General features: G+C 36.2%; 1 protein-coding gene across 1 annotated transcript in view; it reads right to left on the bottom strand.

Annotated features, from left to right (window-relative positions):
- The window catches only part of LOC111148290 (adhesion G protein-coupled receptor V1), a 507584-nt gene that overhangs the window by 302228 nt on the left and 186742 nt on the right, over positions 1–18614 (bottom strand). Inside the window, exons 77-79 of the mRNA XM_022504771.1 lie at positions 13385–13627; positions 8042–8449; positions 1927–2111 (exon numbers count right to left, since the gene is read on the bottom strand). Coding sequence (XP_022360479.1) covers positions 1927–2111; positions 8042–8449; positions 13385–13627 — 836 coding nt within the window. The remainder of the gene's footprint in view (positions 1–1926; positions 2112–8041; positions 8450–13384; positions 13628–18614) is intronic.

The raw sequence follows: 18614 nt of genomic DNA, 5'->3' as shown, positions 1-18614 counted from the left end.
CTACCTTTGACCAGCTGCTTAAAATTATCTTTTATAAGAATAAAATATGTATAATTTTTAGTAAGGATTATGTTGAGCCATATGAAATTTCCAGTATAGTGTATACTATTTTACCTACAAAAATATCAACTTCATATTGTTCAATCTTATATAATGTCAGGACTAGAGCAGAGGTACAGTTAATATCTGTTCTTCTTGTTTTGTTCCTTGATCTCTCTTATAAGTCTTTTACGTCTGGATTGACACTCTCTTTAAACTTCATGTATCTTATGATCTAAGAACTAAAGTTAAAAGTTTTACATATACAACAGATATTTTAATTAACCTGTCAAAGGTCATAAAAGGCCCTAAATAGGTGACTTAAATTATTACACCAGATTTTTATTTTTTAACGTTTCAATTTTTTTCTCTTATGCCAGATTTTTTAAACATAGTCTTCAAAATATCCCTGAATTCCAATGTGACTTAATAAGTGCTGGTGACAGCCTTCATCAGCAAATAAATAATAAATGTTTTAAGATTTATATAAGCACTTTTAATCAGACATGTCCCATTAAAAATAGTCATTACTTTTTTTTTTTAAAGATTTTATTTATTTATTTGACAGATAGAGATCACAAGTAGGCAGAGAGGCAGGCAGAGAGAGAGAAGGGGGAAGCAGACTCCCTGCTGAGCAGAGAGGCCGATGTGGGGCTCGATCCCAGGACCCTGAGATCAAGACCTGAGCCGAAGGCAGAGGCTTTAACCCACTGAGCCACCCAGGTGCTCCAATAGTCATTACTTTAAAAAAAATATTTATTTACTTGTTTTAGAGAGAGAAAGCACGTGCGTGCATGGGGGTGGAAGGGGCCGAGGGGGAGAATCTCAAGCAGACTCATTGCTGAGCCCTCGTGGGGCTGAGGTAGGCAGGGCTCAATGTCAGGACCCATGAGATCATGACCTGAGTCCAAACCGAGTCAGTTGCTTAACTGACTGAGCCACCCAGGTGCCCCAATAGTCACTGCTTTTTAAATAACATGTATTACTCTGTGAGAATTGGAAGGAAATCTCAGTTTCTAACCAACTTCTATTATCAGCCATTTTTATGTTAACTCAAATAGAAATGAAAAAATATTTAGGTCTTTGTACTACAGTGGTTCAATTTACCTTCTGAATGCAATTTAAAACACCATGACTTCTGAAGAATATTAACAGTTACAAAATTAATTATAGAGTTGATAATGAACACAAATCACATTTTATTTTTCCTTAACACAAATCACATTTTATTTTTCCTTTTCCTCTTGCTTGCTTTCTGCCATGAAACTCCAACTGTGAAAAAACTGCTCTGAAGTTCAACAACACTGGGAGAGCTGTTTCCCAATGGATGAAACTGAACTATAACTCCACTGCAACAGCATATCAAAACATGCCTAAAAGTTGGAATCATCTTCCTTTTTCTTCCTATTAAGAATGTATCATCTATTACCATGAGAGTAAGCAATCCTTTTTTTTTTTTAATTCCTAAGAGGCCCTTCAAAAAAAGTGGAATGTATTGTTGACAGTATAAATTCATTTTTCTTGACAGAGTTACCATGTTTTCTTCAAAAAATAATCTCGTTTACCCCTTACATACAATGTATTAGGGCACCTGGGTGGCTCAGTCAGTTGCACATCTGACTCTTGGTTTGGCTTAGGTCTTGATCTCAGGGTCTTAGGATCTGGCCTCACATGGGCTCTGAGGGCAGAGCAGTCTCTCAGTCCCTCCTGCTCTGCCCCTCCCCACTTCACATGAATGAATAAATAAATCTTAAAAAAAAAAAAAAAGATACTATGCATTGACTATATAATCCTGAGTGACAACATCTAAGTGTTAATTTGCATTGCATATTACTTTGCAAACTGTTACGGAATACACATAGGGTACTATTATTAAAATACACTTACTTTTCACCAGGAGAGCCACAGGTAACATCAGTCAGCAGAGAAAAGGCAAAATTCTCTGTCACTTCAGTGAAGTGACTGAATCCCCTAGTGTCTTTGCGCTTTGGGTTAATAAGAGCACAGAGAATCTCATAAAAAAGATTTCGATTTTCAATACCGAATGCTTGGCTTTTTCCTTCAATAGATATCTAGAAAAAAAATTCAGTATAAACAAATATCTTCAAAAATAAAACTGTTCAATGGTACATATGGTACAGTACATGTACTTTATTAACAGTTATTAAAATTACCAAAATAAGGAAGAACCTATGATGAATTTAAGAAAAATCAGCATCAAAATTACATTTCAAATACACTTCCACTTTAAAAAAAGCATAATCATTTATAAAGAAGAGTCATGACCAGCAAAATAATTTTTATTTAATAACTAGATAAAACCCCAGAAGGTTTCATGGATCACTTATTTTTAACTACAATAATTAACATCATGAATTAAAAGTAATCTCACTTTTATATCTACCCCCAAAATTCTTTCTCTTTTGTTCTACAACTTAGGAAGTAAATACAAGAATATTTGCCAACAATAGAAGAAAGATTATTCTTGTTTACCTGGCTTTCCAGGAACAGAAGCCACAATCTACCACTACATGTCTAATCATCAAATGAAAAAATCCTTTCCTAAACAAGAGTAGCCGGCAGCTCCTGGTACTCTTGTCTTTATCTGGAAGTATGAGCCTTCCTACCTTAAAGAACTAGATTATTTGTGGTTTGCAGGACAAGAAGAGTAAGAAGAAAATCGCCTTCATGATTTATTTTGTTTTTCCTTGCTAGAATGATAGGGACCACATCTTTATTGTCTAACTAAGCATGGGTGCAAAGCCATTGATTTGCTATTCCACTATTCTTCTATACCTGAGATGTCCCTATAAATCCTTCAAAATCCAAATTAATCATCATTTCCTCTGTGATTATATACTGTGCCCCACTTGCCAATATACATAATCTCTCTTTGTAACTTACACATACCTTTATTAATGAATCTTTGACAACACTGAAATGATTTGTCTGTTGCTCCTACCAGTTGAGCTCATTGAGGAAGTTGCCTATGTTCCCCATATTATTTTTAAAGCTTTGCAATTTCAAGCTAATAGCTGAACTCAAGATCTAAAAGAATATCCTTCTATGAGATAGTAAGGAAGAATGGAGAATACGCCATAAAGAAAAGATGACAAAAGATACAAAGTAAATTTATTTACTTATGGGGCAATGAAACAAAGTAAAAAGTTAACAAAGTAAAAATTTAGCAAATAAAAGCTACAACAAAGAAAGGGAACAGCCCACAGATTCCTGAAACAATCAAACTGAAACGTTAAATGAAAAAAAAAAAGCTCAGGAAATGCTCCCAGAACTCAGGGAAAATATAACAGATAAATAAATCTATAAAATACAACAAGCATATAACAGGGCTGGTAGAAGCAAAAAGAGAGAGAGAGAGAGAGAAAGGCCACAGTTCCTTGAGAAGCTAAAGAAACAGTCATGCCTAAAAATGCAGAGCTTGCTTTATACCCGAAAAAAGAAACACCACCAGATGCATCTGGGTGATTTTTAAACATTATTTCAAGTGTTAAAAAAAAAAAAAAAATCCTACCAGAAACCATATAGAAAAGAAAAATTAGTAACTGAGAAACAAAAATTCATTCTGACATCAGACTTTTTTGTAAATGAGATGCCAGACGTCAACAGAGCGAAACATACAGTTTTAAGAATTAAAAGCTGTCATCTAAGATTTTTAGAGCCACCCAACCTTCCATTCATATCTAAGGGAAACACAAAGTTTCCTTTAGTAAAGCACACAAAAAATAAAACAAAAAGGCCATCTATATAACCCCTGGTTTGTATGGGTCCTGATTTTAGCATGTTATCCTAACTTCTCTGGTGTTCACAATAATCCTACCAGAGAGGTGCTACTATTCCTTTGTTTTATTTCCAGATAAGGAAACTGAGGCAAAAAGAAGATGCCTAACTTGTCTGAGGTCATGAACATGTTGAATGGTCAAGTCCAGGAGGCACATGTGACAGCCTCCCTGCTGGGACTCAAGACACTCCTTCAACTTGCTTGTCCTAAACTAAAAACACAGACTGAGACAGTTAGTTGTCAAGTCAGTCAAAATTATTGCAAGCATGAAATACAAAACCAGAAAAGAAAATATAGGGATAAGTGTCAATCATTATTAGTATGATTATAAAACATACCAAATGTAAAAATTAATTCTTGAAAAAAACCTGATATTAAAAAGTATAGGATAAAATATTCTGACTGTAAAAGGCCATTTTACATAAACAACAATAAAAAAAACACCCAAACTGAAATACAAATCAAAACCACAATGAGATACCACCCCACACCAGTCAGAATGGCTAAAATTAACAAGTCAGGAAATGACAGATGCTGGCGAGGATGCGGAGAAAGGGGAACCCTCCTACACTGTTGGTGGGAATGCAAGCTGGTGCAGCCACTCTGGAAAACAGCATGGAGATTCCTCAGAAAGTTGAAAATAGAGCTACCCTACGACCCAGCAATTGCACTACTGTGTATTTACCTTAAAGACACAAACGTAGTGATCCAAAGGGGCACATGCACCCGAATGTTTATAGCAGCAATGTCCACAATAGCCAAACTATGGAAAGAACCTAGATGTCCATCAACAGATGAATGGATCAAGAACAGGCGGTATATATATATATACCCATATACATACAATGGAATACTATGCAGCCATCAAAAGAAATGAAATCTTGCCATTTGCAATGACGTGAATAGAACTAGAGGGTATTATGCTTAGTGAAATAAATCAGTTGGAGAAAGACAACTATCATATGATCTCCCTGATATGAGGAAGTGGAGATGCAATGTTGGGGGTCTAGGGGGTAGGAAAGGAATAAATGAAACAAGATGGGATCAGGAGGGAGACAAACCATAAGAGACTCTTAATCTCACAAAACAAACTTGAGGGTTGCCGGGGAGATGGGGGTAGGGAGAGGGTGGTGGGGTTATGGACATTGGGGAGGGTATGTGCTATGGTGAGTGCTGTGAAGTGTGTAAACCTTGTGATTCACAGACCTGTACCGCTGGGGCTAATAATACATTATATGTTTATAAAAAAAATAAATAAATAAATAAATAAATTTTATTAAAAACAACAACAACAAAAACCCACCCAAATTATTAAAGTTGATTTACAAAAAAGTAGAAAACCTGAATGAAGTATGGGGAAAGGTTTTAAAACTGCCAGGAGAGAAAACAAAAACGAACTTTGTTAGGGGTGGGGGACCATCAAACTTTCATAGAACAAATTATTCCTGGGCTCATTCAATTGTTCCAGAACACAAAACTAGAGGCAATGCCGCTCTGACTCATGTTTTACAAGTTTCAATCACCTGGAAACCAAAACCCAGAGAAATTTAAAATTTGTATATCAAACCCAGCAGTCTTAAGAGACTGATAATATTGTTAAAGTGACCAACAGAATTTTAAATGATTTTCATTGTACTATGCATAGGAAAATCAAGGAATAGAATATGAGGTCATAGCAAAAATCTGCCCAAGGTCACAGCTGGATTTTATCCAGAAAATCTTCAGAGTGAATCATTTAAAGCTGTTGCTCTTTTCAGCACAGTATTTGCTTCTTCTAAACATAAATAAGTAGTCCTTTCTGATGAGTATAACAATATCTTAAGATTTATTAAGTTCTTCATATAAAAATGCATAGTAGAGAGCAGATTCTATTTTTATGAAGTTAGAATCTGGGGGAAAAAACTTACAAATACGAAACAATGTCACTCAAAATACAAGACCTTAGAGAATGAAGTTCAATCTAGTACTTGAAGTCCTATTCTACGCTCTTGAATTTGAGGCTACCTTAGAGGTTTATATGAATGAAGTACGCATGGACTATACGAATGCTTGCCAGGTAAAGCACAGGTGACTCTATTTAAATATCAGATAAACAACCAATAATAGTTTGATACATGTATATCCCAAACATTACACCAGCATCACCTTGTTTTAATCACTGTAAGTTCATAATATATTTTTCATATTTAGTGTGGTTTGGTCTCTACCATTTTTCTTCTTTTTCATAAAGTTTCTGCCCATTCTTTCATGTATAGTCTTCCAGGTCAATAATGGCATCATTTTGTCCAGGTTAAAAAATAAAACAAAAAACCAAAATAATTTACTGCTGCTTTGGTAGGGATTATGTTGCACTTACAGGTTAATTTACAGAAAACTGTTGTCTTTATGATATTGAGTCTTCCTGTTGTGGGACAAGGCATAGATTTCTATTTATTTGAGTGTTTCACATTATTCAGTAGAATTTTTCAGTTTTCTTTATATATTATTACATAGATCATTATATAAAATATATTATAAAATGTATTAAATTATTAAGTCAGTTACCCAAATAACCAGAATTCAGTAATGACACACATATAAAAATTGAATTTGAGAAGACAATATGCCACAACATTAAAAAAATTTTAGTAACAATAACATGATTTGAAGATAAATCATGTTTGCTAAAGGTTACTCAAAAAAGTTAATTACATTTTTCCATGAGTTTCTTAATAATTGTTTCATTATTCATGACAGATACAATGAAAACCAATCAAGATATACTACTTGACAACACTTGTTAAAGAAATGTTGATTCTAGACCAGTAATATGTAGCTCTCTTATATAACTCATTGGCAGGTGGGGGGGGAGGAGCAGAATGTCCTTATCTTCCCTAAATCATATGAAAAAAATGTTTTGTTTTCTAAAATGTAGCCACTGTGCATTCTTTCCGTCTTCTTGGCCAAAATCAACTTGTTACTGTCCTATGCCATTTCATCATTAGAAAGTTTAAGTAACAATATTTCCCATAGTGAATTCTTATCTCTAGAACTTTCTCTGCATGAAATAGCAGTCATTTCTCTTTTTTTTTTTTTACAAGCTATTTGGCAGGGCCTCCTCTCCTTGCTAGTGTGCTTTATAATTTGCTTTTCTATCCTCCAGGAGTCACATTTTAAGAGATAGCATGAGGAGTAAAATAGGCATGATAATCTAAACTCCACTGTTAGCATTTTAAGTATTTAAAGGGTCACCATGTAAAAATACAGTATTTATAGACTCACATGTATATATTCAAGGTTTTTCATACTTGTGTATAAATACATTGATAAGAAATATCTTGATTAAGAAAGCCCCAAATAAATACCCATAAGAATCTTTTCCTTTAATAATGATTCTTTTCAGGGGCGCCTGAATGGCTCAGTGGGTTAAAGCCTCTGCCTTCAGCTCAGGTCATGATCCCGGGGTCATGGGATCGGGTCCCGCATCGGGGTCTCTGCTCGGCGGGAAGCCTGCTTCACCATCTCTCTCTCTCTGCCTGCCTCTCTGCCTACTTGTGATCTCTGTCTGTCAAATAAATAAATAAAATGTTTAAAAAAAATAATGATTCTTTTCAGATCTCTTCTTTTATTGACATTTTAAGGATTTTATATCTCCATTTAATTTCATCATTTGCAGAAATATAAATAAATAAATGGGTTAAAAATAAAACCGGGTTGATCTAACTCCACACCATTTGAATGCCTGAAATCATCTGGTCATTTCATATTTCTCCTTCTCTGAGGGAGTATACAGGGCCCAGGAGGAGCAGGGACTAAGCAGAGGGCAAGAGCACCTGTCCCATGAAAGAACTATGTAATCTTGGCCAAGTCTCCCTTTTCATGGACTCAAAAACTGAGATGCAATCTCAACAGAGATTCATCCAGTTTCTGGAGAACCAGAAAGAGCTTTTAGCTTCTGACATCTGATGCCACTTTTCAGACACTGGGCTGTCCTTATTGCTGCTGTAGATTACTGATCACTCTCCAGATTTAAGACTGGGGTTTCCAGACAGACATCAGTCACATCCAAGCCAAAGTACAGTGTCAGCTATGATGAATTCCACTCTTATGTTCAGAAGCTTAACCCTATCATAATGTCATGATGACTGACATGGTAACTATTTTAATTTTTTAATTTATGTAATTTTACTCACCCAGCTGCTACTGCTTACAAGGGCTTCTTACCTTATCTATTAAATGCATCACGGCGCTGAGCTGTTCATCTGTGTTCTCCGTGGCCACTTTCATGCTGATGCTGTGGAGTACTCTGTTGAGAATGTCCCCATCCAGGGGCTGCTGTAACTGATCCGCAAGTCCCCAGAAGGACTGCGAATCCGCATCAGAGACGAGAGTGATGTTAGCAGTACCATACATTTGATCAATTCTGGCCCCACCTTTGGGGTCGAAAAGCACAATCTGGAAGCGTTTAGGAAATGGATTTAAAGACCCTATCTCCGGTGTTAGGATGACATCCAATATGGCGTTGCTCTGGCCTGGTTCAAAGACCAGCGTCCCTTCGGTTCTCACAAAATCCTTCCCGGAAAGAGCTGGAGAGATGAGAGTACGGCCCACTGTTTCAGCGCTCCTCAACTCCTAGAAATTAAACAGCACCACGGAAGTGAAACTGTAACACCTCTGATTTTCTCCTGAACAAATTCTTACTTCTTAAACACATCCTATTTCTCTTAAACAAACTGATGGGCCGTAGCACCATGAACACTAAAACATGGGGTTTTATACTTCTGAGATAAATCAGAGAAATAAATACACATCACAGTGATGATGTTAGGAAAGACAGATGCCTTAGGACAGACTGAGGATGGGGATGAGGAAAAAAATGGCATTATTGCCTCGCAGAATTTCTGCAACTGTGAACAGAACATGCTGTAAACAGTGCTCTAAACAACACAGGCTATGAAACAGCCAGCAATAGAGAGGGAAAGAAGGAGTATTTACGTTTTCATTCTCACCTACAAAGTTTGGGAAGATGGGAGTTCGGAGGAGTAAAAAGAAGGAAGAGAGGAAGCAGGAGGAAATGGAAGAAACTGGTATCCTGGTGGTTACACATTAGTTGTGAAAATACCTTAAAGAATAAAGTTCTGGCCATATAGACTTGTGAATTTCTTCAAACCATGGTTATTGAAAGTTTTTTTGTTTTTTGTTTTTTTTTTTTAAGTGAAGCATGGGAACGTAGTCAAGAAAGAACAAAAGAGGGGTGCGTGGGTGGTGCCGTCAGTTGAGTGTCTGACTCTTGGTTTAGCCCAGGTTGTAAGCTCAGGATGGTGGGATCGAGGTCTTCAGGCTCTACGCTCAGCACAGGGTCTACTTGGGAGTCTCTCTCCACTCTCTCTGTCCCTCCCATTGAGCACGTGCACGTGCACTCCTTCTCTTTCTTTAAAATAAATAAATAAATAAATCTTTTCTTTAAAAAGAGCAAAAGCAATATACATTTATTTACTACTGAGCCAACAGATTATCTGTTGAATAGATATATCTATATTAAACTCCTAGTATGTGCCAGGGGGAATACTGTGGCTATAGATGTGAACATCAGAATGTCTACATTCATGGAACCTATGTATCAGAAGATACAGGTAGTGCAAAAGTTATAGAATTAATGATGTAATATTACACGAAGATGAATTTTTGAAGAAAAATAAGACTATGTAAGGCAATACAGGATGATGGTAAGGGTACTATTTTAATACTGCTGGTCACAGAAGCTCCTGATGTGATATTTGACCAGAGACTTTAGTGATGGAAACAGACCATATAGGATCTGGGGGAAAATATTCTAGGCAGAAGGAAGAGCAATTACAGAAGCCCTGAGATGGGAATCATCTTAGAATATTAAAGAACCAGAAGGTCAGCCTGATTAGAAGGATGAAAGTATCAGAAACTGACATCAGAGAGGTAGGCAGGGTCAGATCATATATATTCATCATATAAATCATGGCAGGAAGACACTGGAGAATTCCAGAAGGAGAATGACACATTTTATTTCAGATCTTCATGAGTATTCTGGCTAGAGCAGAGAATGAGCATGGACCCAGGGAGAAAAGATAGGACATTTTTTTATTACTTCATGCAAAACACAATGGTAGCATGGAATAAGGTTGTATGAGTGGAAGAGTAAGAGGTGCTCTGAGTGGAAATATATAATGAACTAGAGTCGGTAGGACTTTCTGGTTAATTCAATGCTGGGTGGAGAGGAAGAGGAGAATAGAGATAACTCTTTGCCTAAGTGAATGACGGGAAACAGGGAAACACTGTTATGGGAGAAATCAAGAGTTCTTTATTATTCACAGTAAGCGTGGAATGCCTTTTAGACGTTCAAATAAAAATGTCAAGTATGTGCAATCAAATATAAGTCTAGATCAGGGGTGGTGATGAGGCTAGCAGTAAAAACCACAGGAGTTCTCATTTTGTAGATGATATTTAAAGAAAACAGGTTTGGGTGGACTAGGCTGGAGAATGAGTCTAGGGGGCCCCCAATATTGGCTGGTCAGGAAGACTACAGGCCACAGAAAGGAGCTGCCAGTGAGGGAAGGGTTAAGAATAGGAAAAAGTGGTGTTCCAGACACCCAAGAGAAGAGCACGCTTCTGGAAGGAAGTGACCATTTTTGTCAGAAAATGAAAAGTGGATGGAGATAAGCATTTTCAAGAGCATTTGCAGCACAGTGGTAGGAAAACAAAACAAAACAAAACAAAACAAAACAAAACTTCCCTGAAGGAAACAACACAAAAGCAGATTGACTTCAGAATGGATACAGTATCCACTGGAATACCATGTAACAGAAAAAAGTGAGAGTTACACACATCAACATGGGTATTCCTTAAAAACATGCTGAGCACAAGAAGCACACCATAAAACAATCCGCTGGAAGAATCTCATGTGCATAGTTTCCTGAAGAGGTAAAACTAAACAGCACATGGTAGGTGATAAAACTATAAATAAAAGCAAGGGAATAATTCAGCATGAAATTCAGGGTGGAGGTTATCTCCAAGAAGTGGAGAGGTTATCTTACAAGAAAAGCAGAACGGTATCAGAGAAGGGTTCACCACGGCCAGTTCTAGGATTCCAGTAAAGCCAGATTATTTAAACCAGATGGTGGTGATTTTATGACTATAAACTGCATATCTATATACTGATCTGATATCTATATACATGTATATGTATCTATTATATGTATATATATACATGTATATGTATCTATTATAGATATAGATATAGATATATATACACACACACACATAGAAATCTGATAGAACTTATTTCACAATTCACTTTTAAAGGAAATGGAATAATCAAAATGTTCTTGTGTTCATAAAACACATAATAAACACAAAAAGCATTATGCAATTTAAAAGCAATGACAAAAATCAAGATAGCGATATCCTTTGAATAGCATAGGCAATGGGAGAAGAAGAAGAAAAGTCATGCTCTTTCTTGTACTTGTGTGCTTTGGGCTATAGGATAAGCATACATAAATAAAAGTACTTGGAACTGGCTTTCAAATATGGCTTATGTATAGGCCTATTTAAAGATAACCAGAGTCAGTTATATTGTTACTATCTCAAATCTTCATATCCCTTTATGTCTCAAATACACAGATATAAGGGAACTTATGTTAAGACTATAGTATTTATGTACTAGGAATGGTGACCTGTCAAAGGGTATGTATGCTACAGCTCCTGTTTTAACTATATTATTATAATCTACTTAAAGTAAAGTGAAAATTGATATCTTTGTAACAGAACAGTAACTTGGTCCATAATTATTTCCTCATTCCTGGCAGCTACAAGAAAAGGGAATTTTGCATCTTTGTCTTCCAGTAATATGCCCAGCATTCAGAGGGAGAAAATGGCAATGAAGAAACAGGAAGATAAATTAATACCAGAGAGGTGAGACTTTCATTTCTATTTTTCAATTAATTTTTTTTAAATTTTGAGATAATTATAGATTCACATGCAGTTATAAGCCATAATAGAGAGTGATCTCCTGCACCCTTTATTCAATAGCAGTCCTTGGTAACATCTTACAGAACTAAAATATGTCATAACCGGGATATTGACATTGATAAAGTCAACATACAGAACACTTTCATCACCACAGGGATCCTTCATGTTGATTTTTATAGTGTTATAAAAATGGTATGAGTTACATGCTAGTGACAGCATGTGTTTTTCAAGGAATCATTTAGGACGAATCTAGAAAGACTGTAAGTGACTCTGATAGAGATACTGGCATTTAGCTTCTTATTATGGCAACCTCAATCTCACTCTCATTTGAGTGCATGAACTAGTTGATAATGTGCCTCAAATCTCTTTATCATCTCTTCTTCATCTCCAGTGCCCCTTCTTCCCCTCTACAAAGTAGTGAGCATATGATGATATGTATTTCATGGGAGAAGAAGAATGAAGCGTGTATTTTATCCCATTTCTCTTCCTATCTTCAATGCTCAAAAGAAAAAAAAAATACTAAAATCTCCCACTATGAATCAAAATACCTCTCTTTGTGTTCATAACCCTCACTTCAAGGCTACTGAGAATGGAGTATTTTTCTAGAGTCTCATATAATAGAGAGTTTTATCTTCTTATTTGCCAAGCTGTGGACTGTCACAAAGACCAGCTTTTCTGCCTGGCAAGCTTCCAGACAGCTCACTATGTACAGCTCTAGTTCAAATCTCTATGCTGTTAATACAACAACAACCACCTTTGAAACCAAGAGGCCTAGAGTTACCAGGTTTGGAATCTTGAGAGAGGGGAAATGGCAACATTGACCAGAATGGTGGTTTCCAAACTGTGGATTTCTTTGAGTTAGATGAGTCAAGGAAAAAAAGGGGGGCAGAGAGCTAAAGTGGGCAAGCTCTAATCCCCACAAATGTGTTTTAAGCAGAGTAGATACATACTTTTGTGTTAATATAATATTAGAGTCTGGCTGCTAAAACAGTTTAAAAAATAATGCTAGAAATGTTTATGGTGTTATCTGCACCAAGCCCAGGATCCAGTCACTTAGTGCTAAACAGCATTGCTCTTCTGAGTCCCTGGTTACTCACCTACCCTCTCGCTTCCCCAAGATCCCCTAACAGGAAGGATGTGAAAAGTGGCAGGGAGACCTCATGAAATCAGGGATTTAAAGAACCCTAAAGATCAATTAGCATGTAATGTTTTGAGAAGGAGATTTTCAACCAGTTCAGATACAGAACATAACAAAGACTCTTACTTTTTGTTTCCGGGTTTTCAAAGTTACATTCTGGAAAAATTTTAGTTCCCTAAAGATTTTATAGAACAGATTCATGTAAAAACACTTTGCATTGTATTACCACCTTTTCAAAAAAAGAAAGACTATCACCTTAAAACATGACCGAAGTTAAACAACTGAACTGCTTCAAGGATAAAGTTTAATGTAATACACACAGGGTGAATTATGATGGTATCATGAGAAAATAATGTTATCAAATATTCTTTCTCATTATATAAGCTACAGGTAAAGAAGAAAACCTAATCTAGGTATTCCATGCTCACCTGGGTACTGAAGTTAACAGACATCATCAGTCCTGTCCCAGAATCTCTGGCCACCTGCAAACTGATTAAAGTGGCCTTCCTATGAGCCACTGGCAGCCGAGAACCCACAGAAAAATACACGAGGATTGGAGGTTCGTCACTCTGTAAGAATTTAATCGGTGCAAATCTGGCACTATTGTTTATTGCTGCTCCAGCACTTACTTCATACAGTTCCACAAAAAAAGGCATTTCAACGTGAGGTATCTGACAAGTAGAAAAGAAGAAAAGAAGGATGATTACCAATGTTCCTATTTTTATCTAACTCTGGCATTAAGAAATAATTTTATTTATATACATAATTATAAAAATAAATACACATCTGGAGATACATTCCATATAATCACAGGATTAAGTTCTTATGTTAAATTACCACAGGGCTTATTTTTTCAGATTTTCTTGAAGAAACACCTTTACACTCTCCGGGTAAGTGCCTTACTAGAAAATCGGTGTCAGGAGACAAACTTTGTGTACTTCAATATGCAAAGAGATAAATAAAACCTATCAATACAATGAAATGTTGTTTAGAAGTTAAAAGGAATGGGACGCCTGGGTGGCTCTGTTGGTTAAGCGACTGCCTTCGGCTCAGGTCATGATCCTGGAGTCCCAGGATTGAGTCCTATGTCGGGCTCCCTGCTCAGCAGGGAGTCTGCTTCTCCCTCTGACCCTCCCACTTCTCATGTTCATTCTCTCTCTCACACTCTCGCTCTCAAATAAATAAATACAATCTTTAAAAAAAAAAAAAAGAAGTTAAAAGGAATGAACCATTTCAGTGCTTTTCACTGTGGATGGATCTGAAAACATGCTAATGAGTAAAAAGAATCAAGATGCATAATGATGTATATAGTACAATACAATAAATGTAAAGTTTAAAATTAAAGCTTCCTATATAATGTTAATAGATACACATTTATGTAAAGATTTAAAAACAATATTGGCTCCTAGTTATGGAATGAATAACTCATGGGAATAAAAGGCACAGCACAGGGAATACAGTCAATGGTACTGAGATGGTGTTGTCTGGTAACAGACGGTAGCTACACTTGTGAGCATGGTGTGATGTATGGAAATGTTGAATGACTATGTGGTACACCTGAAATTAATGTAACATTGTGTGTCAACCATACTCAAATAAAAAAATTAAGATAAAATAACAATTGACAAAAATACTTATAAATAAAAAAACAACCCCTCAAAATATCACTGACAGCAGTTGGCCTGGGTGGAGGGTTGGCTTGGGGTTAGGGCAGGATATGGAGTTGGAGAAAGATGCTGAGAATAGGGGAGAAAGAGAGCTCCAACTTTGTAAGATTTTACTTTTATTTTTAAAGGATTACACAGAAATAGGAACAAATAGTGATAATAGTCAATTCTGTAATTTTATGTATTTTTCAAAATTTCCCCCAATTCAGTATCAAATAAGACTAAATTTAGTCTGCTGGTTATAGTTTGCCATGTTTTATATCAGTTCTTTCTTAACAATCTCAAAAAATTTATTCTCTAAAGCCTGAATTAAATTTGTAACATACTGTTACCTGTTTTTACTTATTCACTCTTACACAATAACATAAAAATCTTAGCTTTCTGGCATAACTCAAAGAAGCTAAGCTGATATATTTTTCGACTGCGTGTGTCATTTTCTAGTTTGATATAATGCATTATTTTTACCTATTAGGGGCCTTATTCATCATTTGTTTTGTGATCATTTTAAGGAGAATCATTATGTCATGATAATACAACACACTTTAATAAAATCCAAAACTAAGTCAAATCTTAGTCATACAGCAAATGAACTTAACCTCATTTTATTATCTGAAGAAATATATTTAGCTTCCCCATGGCACATATCATTCTGTACCTGATCAACTGTCAGTAGTATTGAAATGTGGAGATAATAGTACTTGTCTCATTTTTGAGAAACCAAATTTGGCAAATACAATAAACTAAAATACTAGGAAAGTATGGGTAACTAATGCAAGAATTATTATTCCCTAATGGCCGAGTATGCTTGAAATCACAATAATTTCATGTAACTAAGGATGTCAGCATAGTATGATCCAACACAGACTCCTGCCTTTTTGTTCCCTAGTGAAATATTTCTTTGCTTTTTGATGATGATTAGAATGGTACTTACAACAACTTAGAGTCAAAAGAATATGTTATAATCTAAGTAAAGTACTATCTAAAACTGAATAACATGCAGATGGGTGCCAACACATAATTAGACTAGAGACAAATGAATCTTCCAGTCTTATAACAAAATACTCTATTCAAACAAGATGCCTGAATTATACTGGGAAACCAAAACTCATATTTACATATTTACACCTCCGTAAACTTATACATGACTTGGAGACTTCACAAGAACCTATTTCATGTGTAACGGCCCTAAGTTCCTTTCCTAGTTAGGTCAGAAGCCTTCCAGGGTAAGCTTTTGCTCAACTAGTATAAAATTATTTTTCATGACCCCAGATCTTCTCGGAAGCAGACAAAGTAATAATAAAATAATATCTTACTTATTTACATATTTCTTAAAATATTTGCAACAACAAATGTTTAAATACTCTGTTTACTTTAAACAGCTTTTATGGGTGAAGAGATGCCTCCTAAATTAATTCACTATCATCTTTACACATTTTGCTAGTATAGAACCAATCAATAATGCAGCAGGGAAGGGGAAATGGTCTGGAATTCAAAAGACAAGTTCTAATCTTGGCCAAGTAACTTACTTGGGAAAGTTACCTAAATTCTTTGTAACTTCAAAATGAAAATAGTGGATAACTGTAGAAATGATTATTAGAGACATGACAGAGTAGAAAAACTTCATGGGGCGCCTGGGTGGCTCAGTCACTAGAGCAGCTCCCTTAGGTTCAGGTCCTAGTCCCATGGTCCTGGGATTGAGCCCCGCATTGTGCTCCCTGCTTGGCGGAGAGCCTGCTTCTCCCTCTCCCTCTGCCTGCTCTTCTGCCTACTTGTGCTCTCTGTCTCTTTGTCAAACAAACAAATAAAATCTTAAAAAAACAAACAAACTTCATGTTGAGGGTTGGGAGACTGGACTGAAATTAGAAGAAACCATCATTAATCAGTGATGTCATTCTATGGATGAATGTGTTTGCTGTGTTGTGTTGCTGTGTTGTAATAACTCTGTAACCACTAATATTAATGTAGCTACTACATTAACACTGAATTGTCTTGGGCTCCATTTCCATCCACTTTGAATAATAAAAATTATTATTTATAATAATAATAATTATTATATAATTATATAATTATTATTGTATCTCTTATGAAGGGGCAACTCCCCCTAAGAACTGTGCAAGGAACTTCTCTCATTCATTATCTCATTTAATCTAACAATGCTCTCATTAAGCCCATGAAACACAGGAGGCTCAGGAAGGTTAAGCAACTTGTCCCATGCCACTCAGCTCATTAGCTGAAGAGCTAAGATTTGACCCAAGTCTTCTATCATCAGAGTCCAAGCTCTTACCACCATTTTCCTAAATAAGTTCAGTATCCTTGAAGCCCTTCTTTATGTAAACATGTAGAGATGTTTCTTAGGTCTGCTGGGACCTCCAAATAATTTCTCAGAGCCTACTATGGAAAAACATGGCCACTGAACCAGTCTCATTTACCTCTCTAAGTATCAGTTTATCAAACAAAGAAAGAAGAATTTAAATTAGATAAAGTCATGTTTCCTTCTGGTCACAAAATGTGAGATGTTAAAATGCATATTAGAAGCTCACAGTATATTTTTGAAAAATATTTTTTCATTCTCCTTATAACTTTCTTCCTTCTTTTTAAATTTCCTTTTCCTGCAACTAGAATGTGTATCACTCTTATACTTTGCCTTTTAACAGCTGGGAAGACAATGAGAGCAAAATGCTTTGAAAATTAGCTGCTTCTCAGGATGCAGAAGAAAACTCAACTCTATGATTAGAGTATTACATTGGGAAGAGAAATAGGTAAAACCAAATTCTCTCTCTTATGTAACTGAAACTACTTAGAAATGGGTTTAGCAGCATTTCCCTAGTTAGGAAAAAGGATATACACAGCATTCTATGTACTACCCACAACATTCTCTTAATCCATAATTATAATGTCTTTAGTAGCTAGGGCTTCCCTGGGTATCTCTCACCAGTAGGGCAAGCTCAGAGGAAGCAATCTCCTCTCCCACCTACCCAGCCTATCTCTCTTCCTCTCCGCTTCTCCAAGACCACCCCTTAGTTTAGCTCTTTTCTTTTCCCTCTCTCTCCTGCATGTAGAGACCTCCTTCAAACGAGATCAAAGCTCAATTTCCCTATCTTTCAGGATTTTTACTACTATACCTGCTTACTGTCACAAATAAGGTATTTCCACTCCATGAAAATCATTATCTCTAAATACAAACTAGTCTCACTGTATAAGAACCAAGTCAGTGAAAGACTGATAAAGGCATTTATCTAAACAGCAATATAGGATTGAACTGACTTTGATCTCAAAAGTTTTTTTCTTACGATGATAAGGTTGACATCTGTATATGAGATAGAATATTTTGAGTCTCATGAGATCCATCCAAGATTCTAACTCACCAAAAATTGTATTTGAGGTAAAATGCACAACAGAATTCTCAGTAACTCCTGTAGGCAGCATGTATTTACAGAGGATGAAGGGAGGAAAAGATGAATAAAACCATGTTCTAATTTTCAAGCAGGTGGGAGTCGAATAGTGAAGATAAAATATGTATAATAAGTTTTTACACTATATATTACTGGTAACTTCCATTAAAAAAGGTAAGAAGTCTTTGTAAACTTAGAGAAATAAGAATTCTAACTGGAGGGGTTCCTGGGTGACTCTGTCGGTTAAGTGTCCAACTCGTGATCTCAGGCTCCTGAGATCAAGTCCTGCATCAGGCTCTATGTTGAGTGTGGAGCCTGCTTAAGATTTTTTCTCTCCCTCTGCCCCTCCCCCCACCCATGCTCTTGCTCCCTCTTGAAGAAGAAGAAGAAGGAGGAGGAGGAGGAGGAGGAGGAGGAGGAGAGTGAATTCTAACTGCAGATATCAGGGAGGCATCTTAAAGGAAGTGGTACTTTGATTAGTCCCTAAGGGAGAGTCAGGAAACATGAACTTGTGGGGGTTGAAGACACAAAATTACTTGAAAAATGCCTAAAAGAGGACTTAAGTAAGTGTTTTCAAGCAGAGTAACATCATCAAATGT

This window comes from Enhydra lutris, unplaced genomic scaffold (assembly GCF_002288905.1).
Source record: "Enhydra lutris kenyoni isolate GAN:26980312 unplaced genomic scaffold, ASM228890v2 scaffoldscaffold19, whole genome shotgun sequence".
Taxonomy (NCBI): Eukaryota; Metazoa; Chordata; class Mammalia; order Carnivora; family Mustelidae; genus Enhydra; species Enhydra lutris.
Note: the sequence above shows the minus strand (reverse complement) of the source record. Positions and strands in the feature narration are given on the sequence as shown.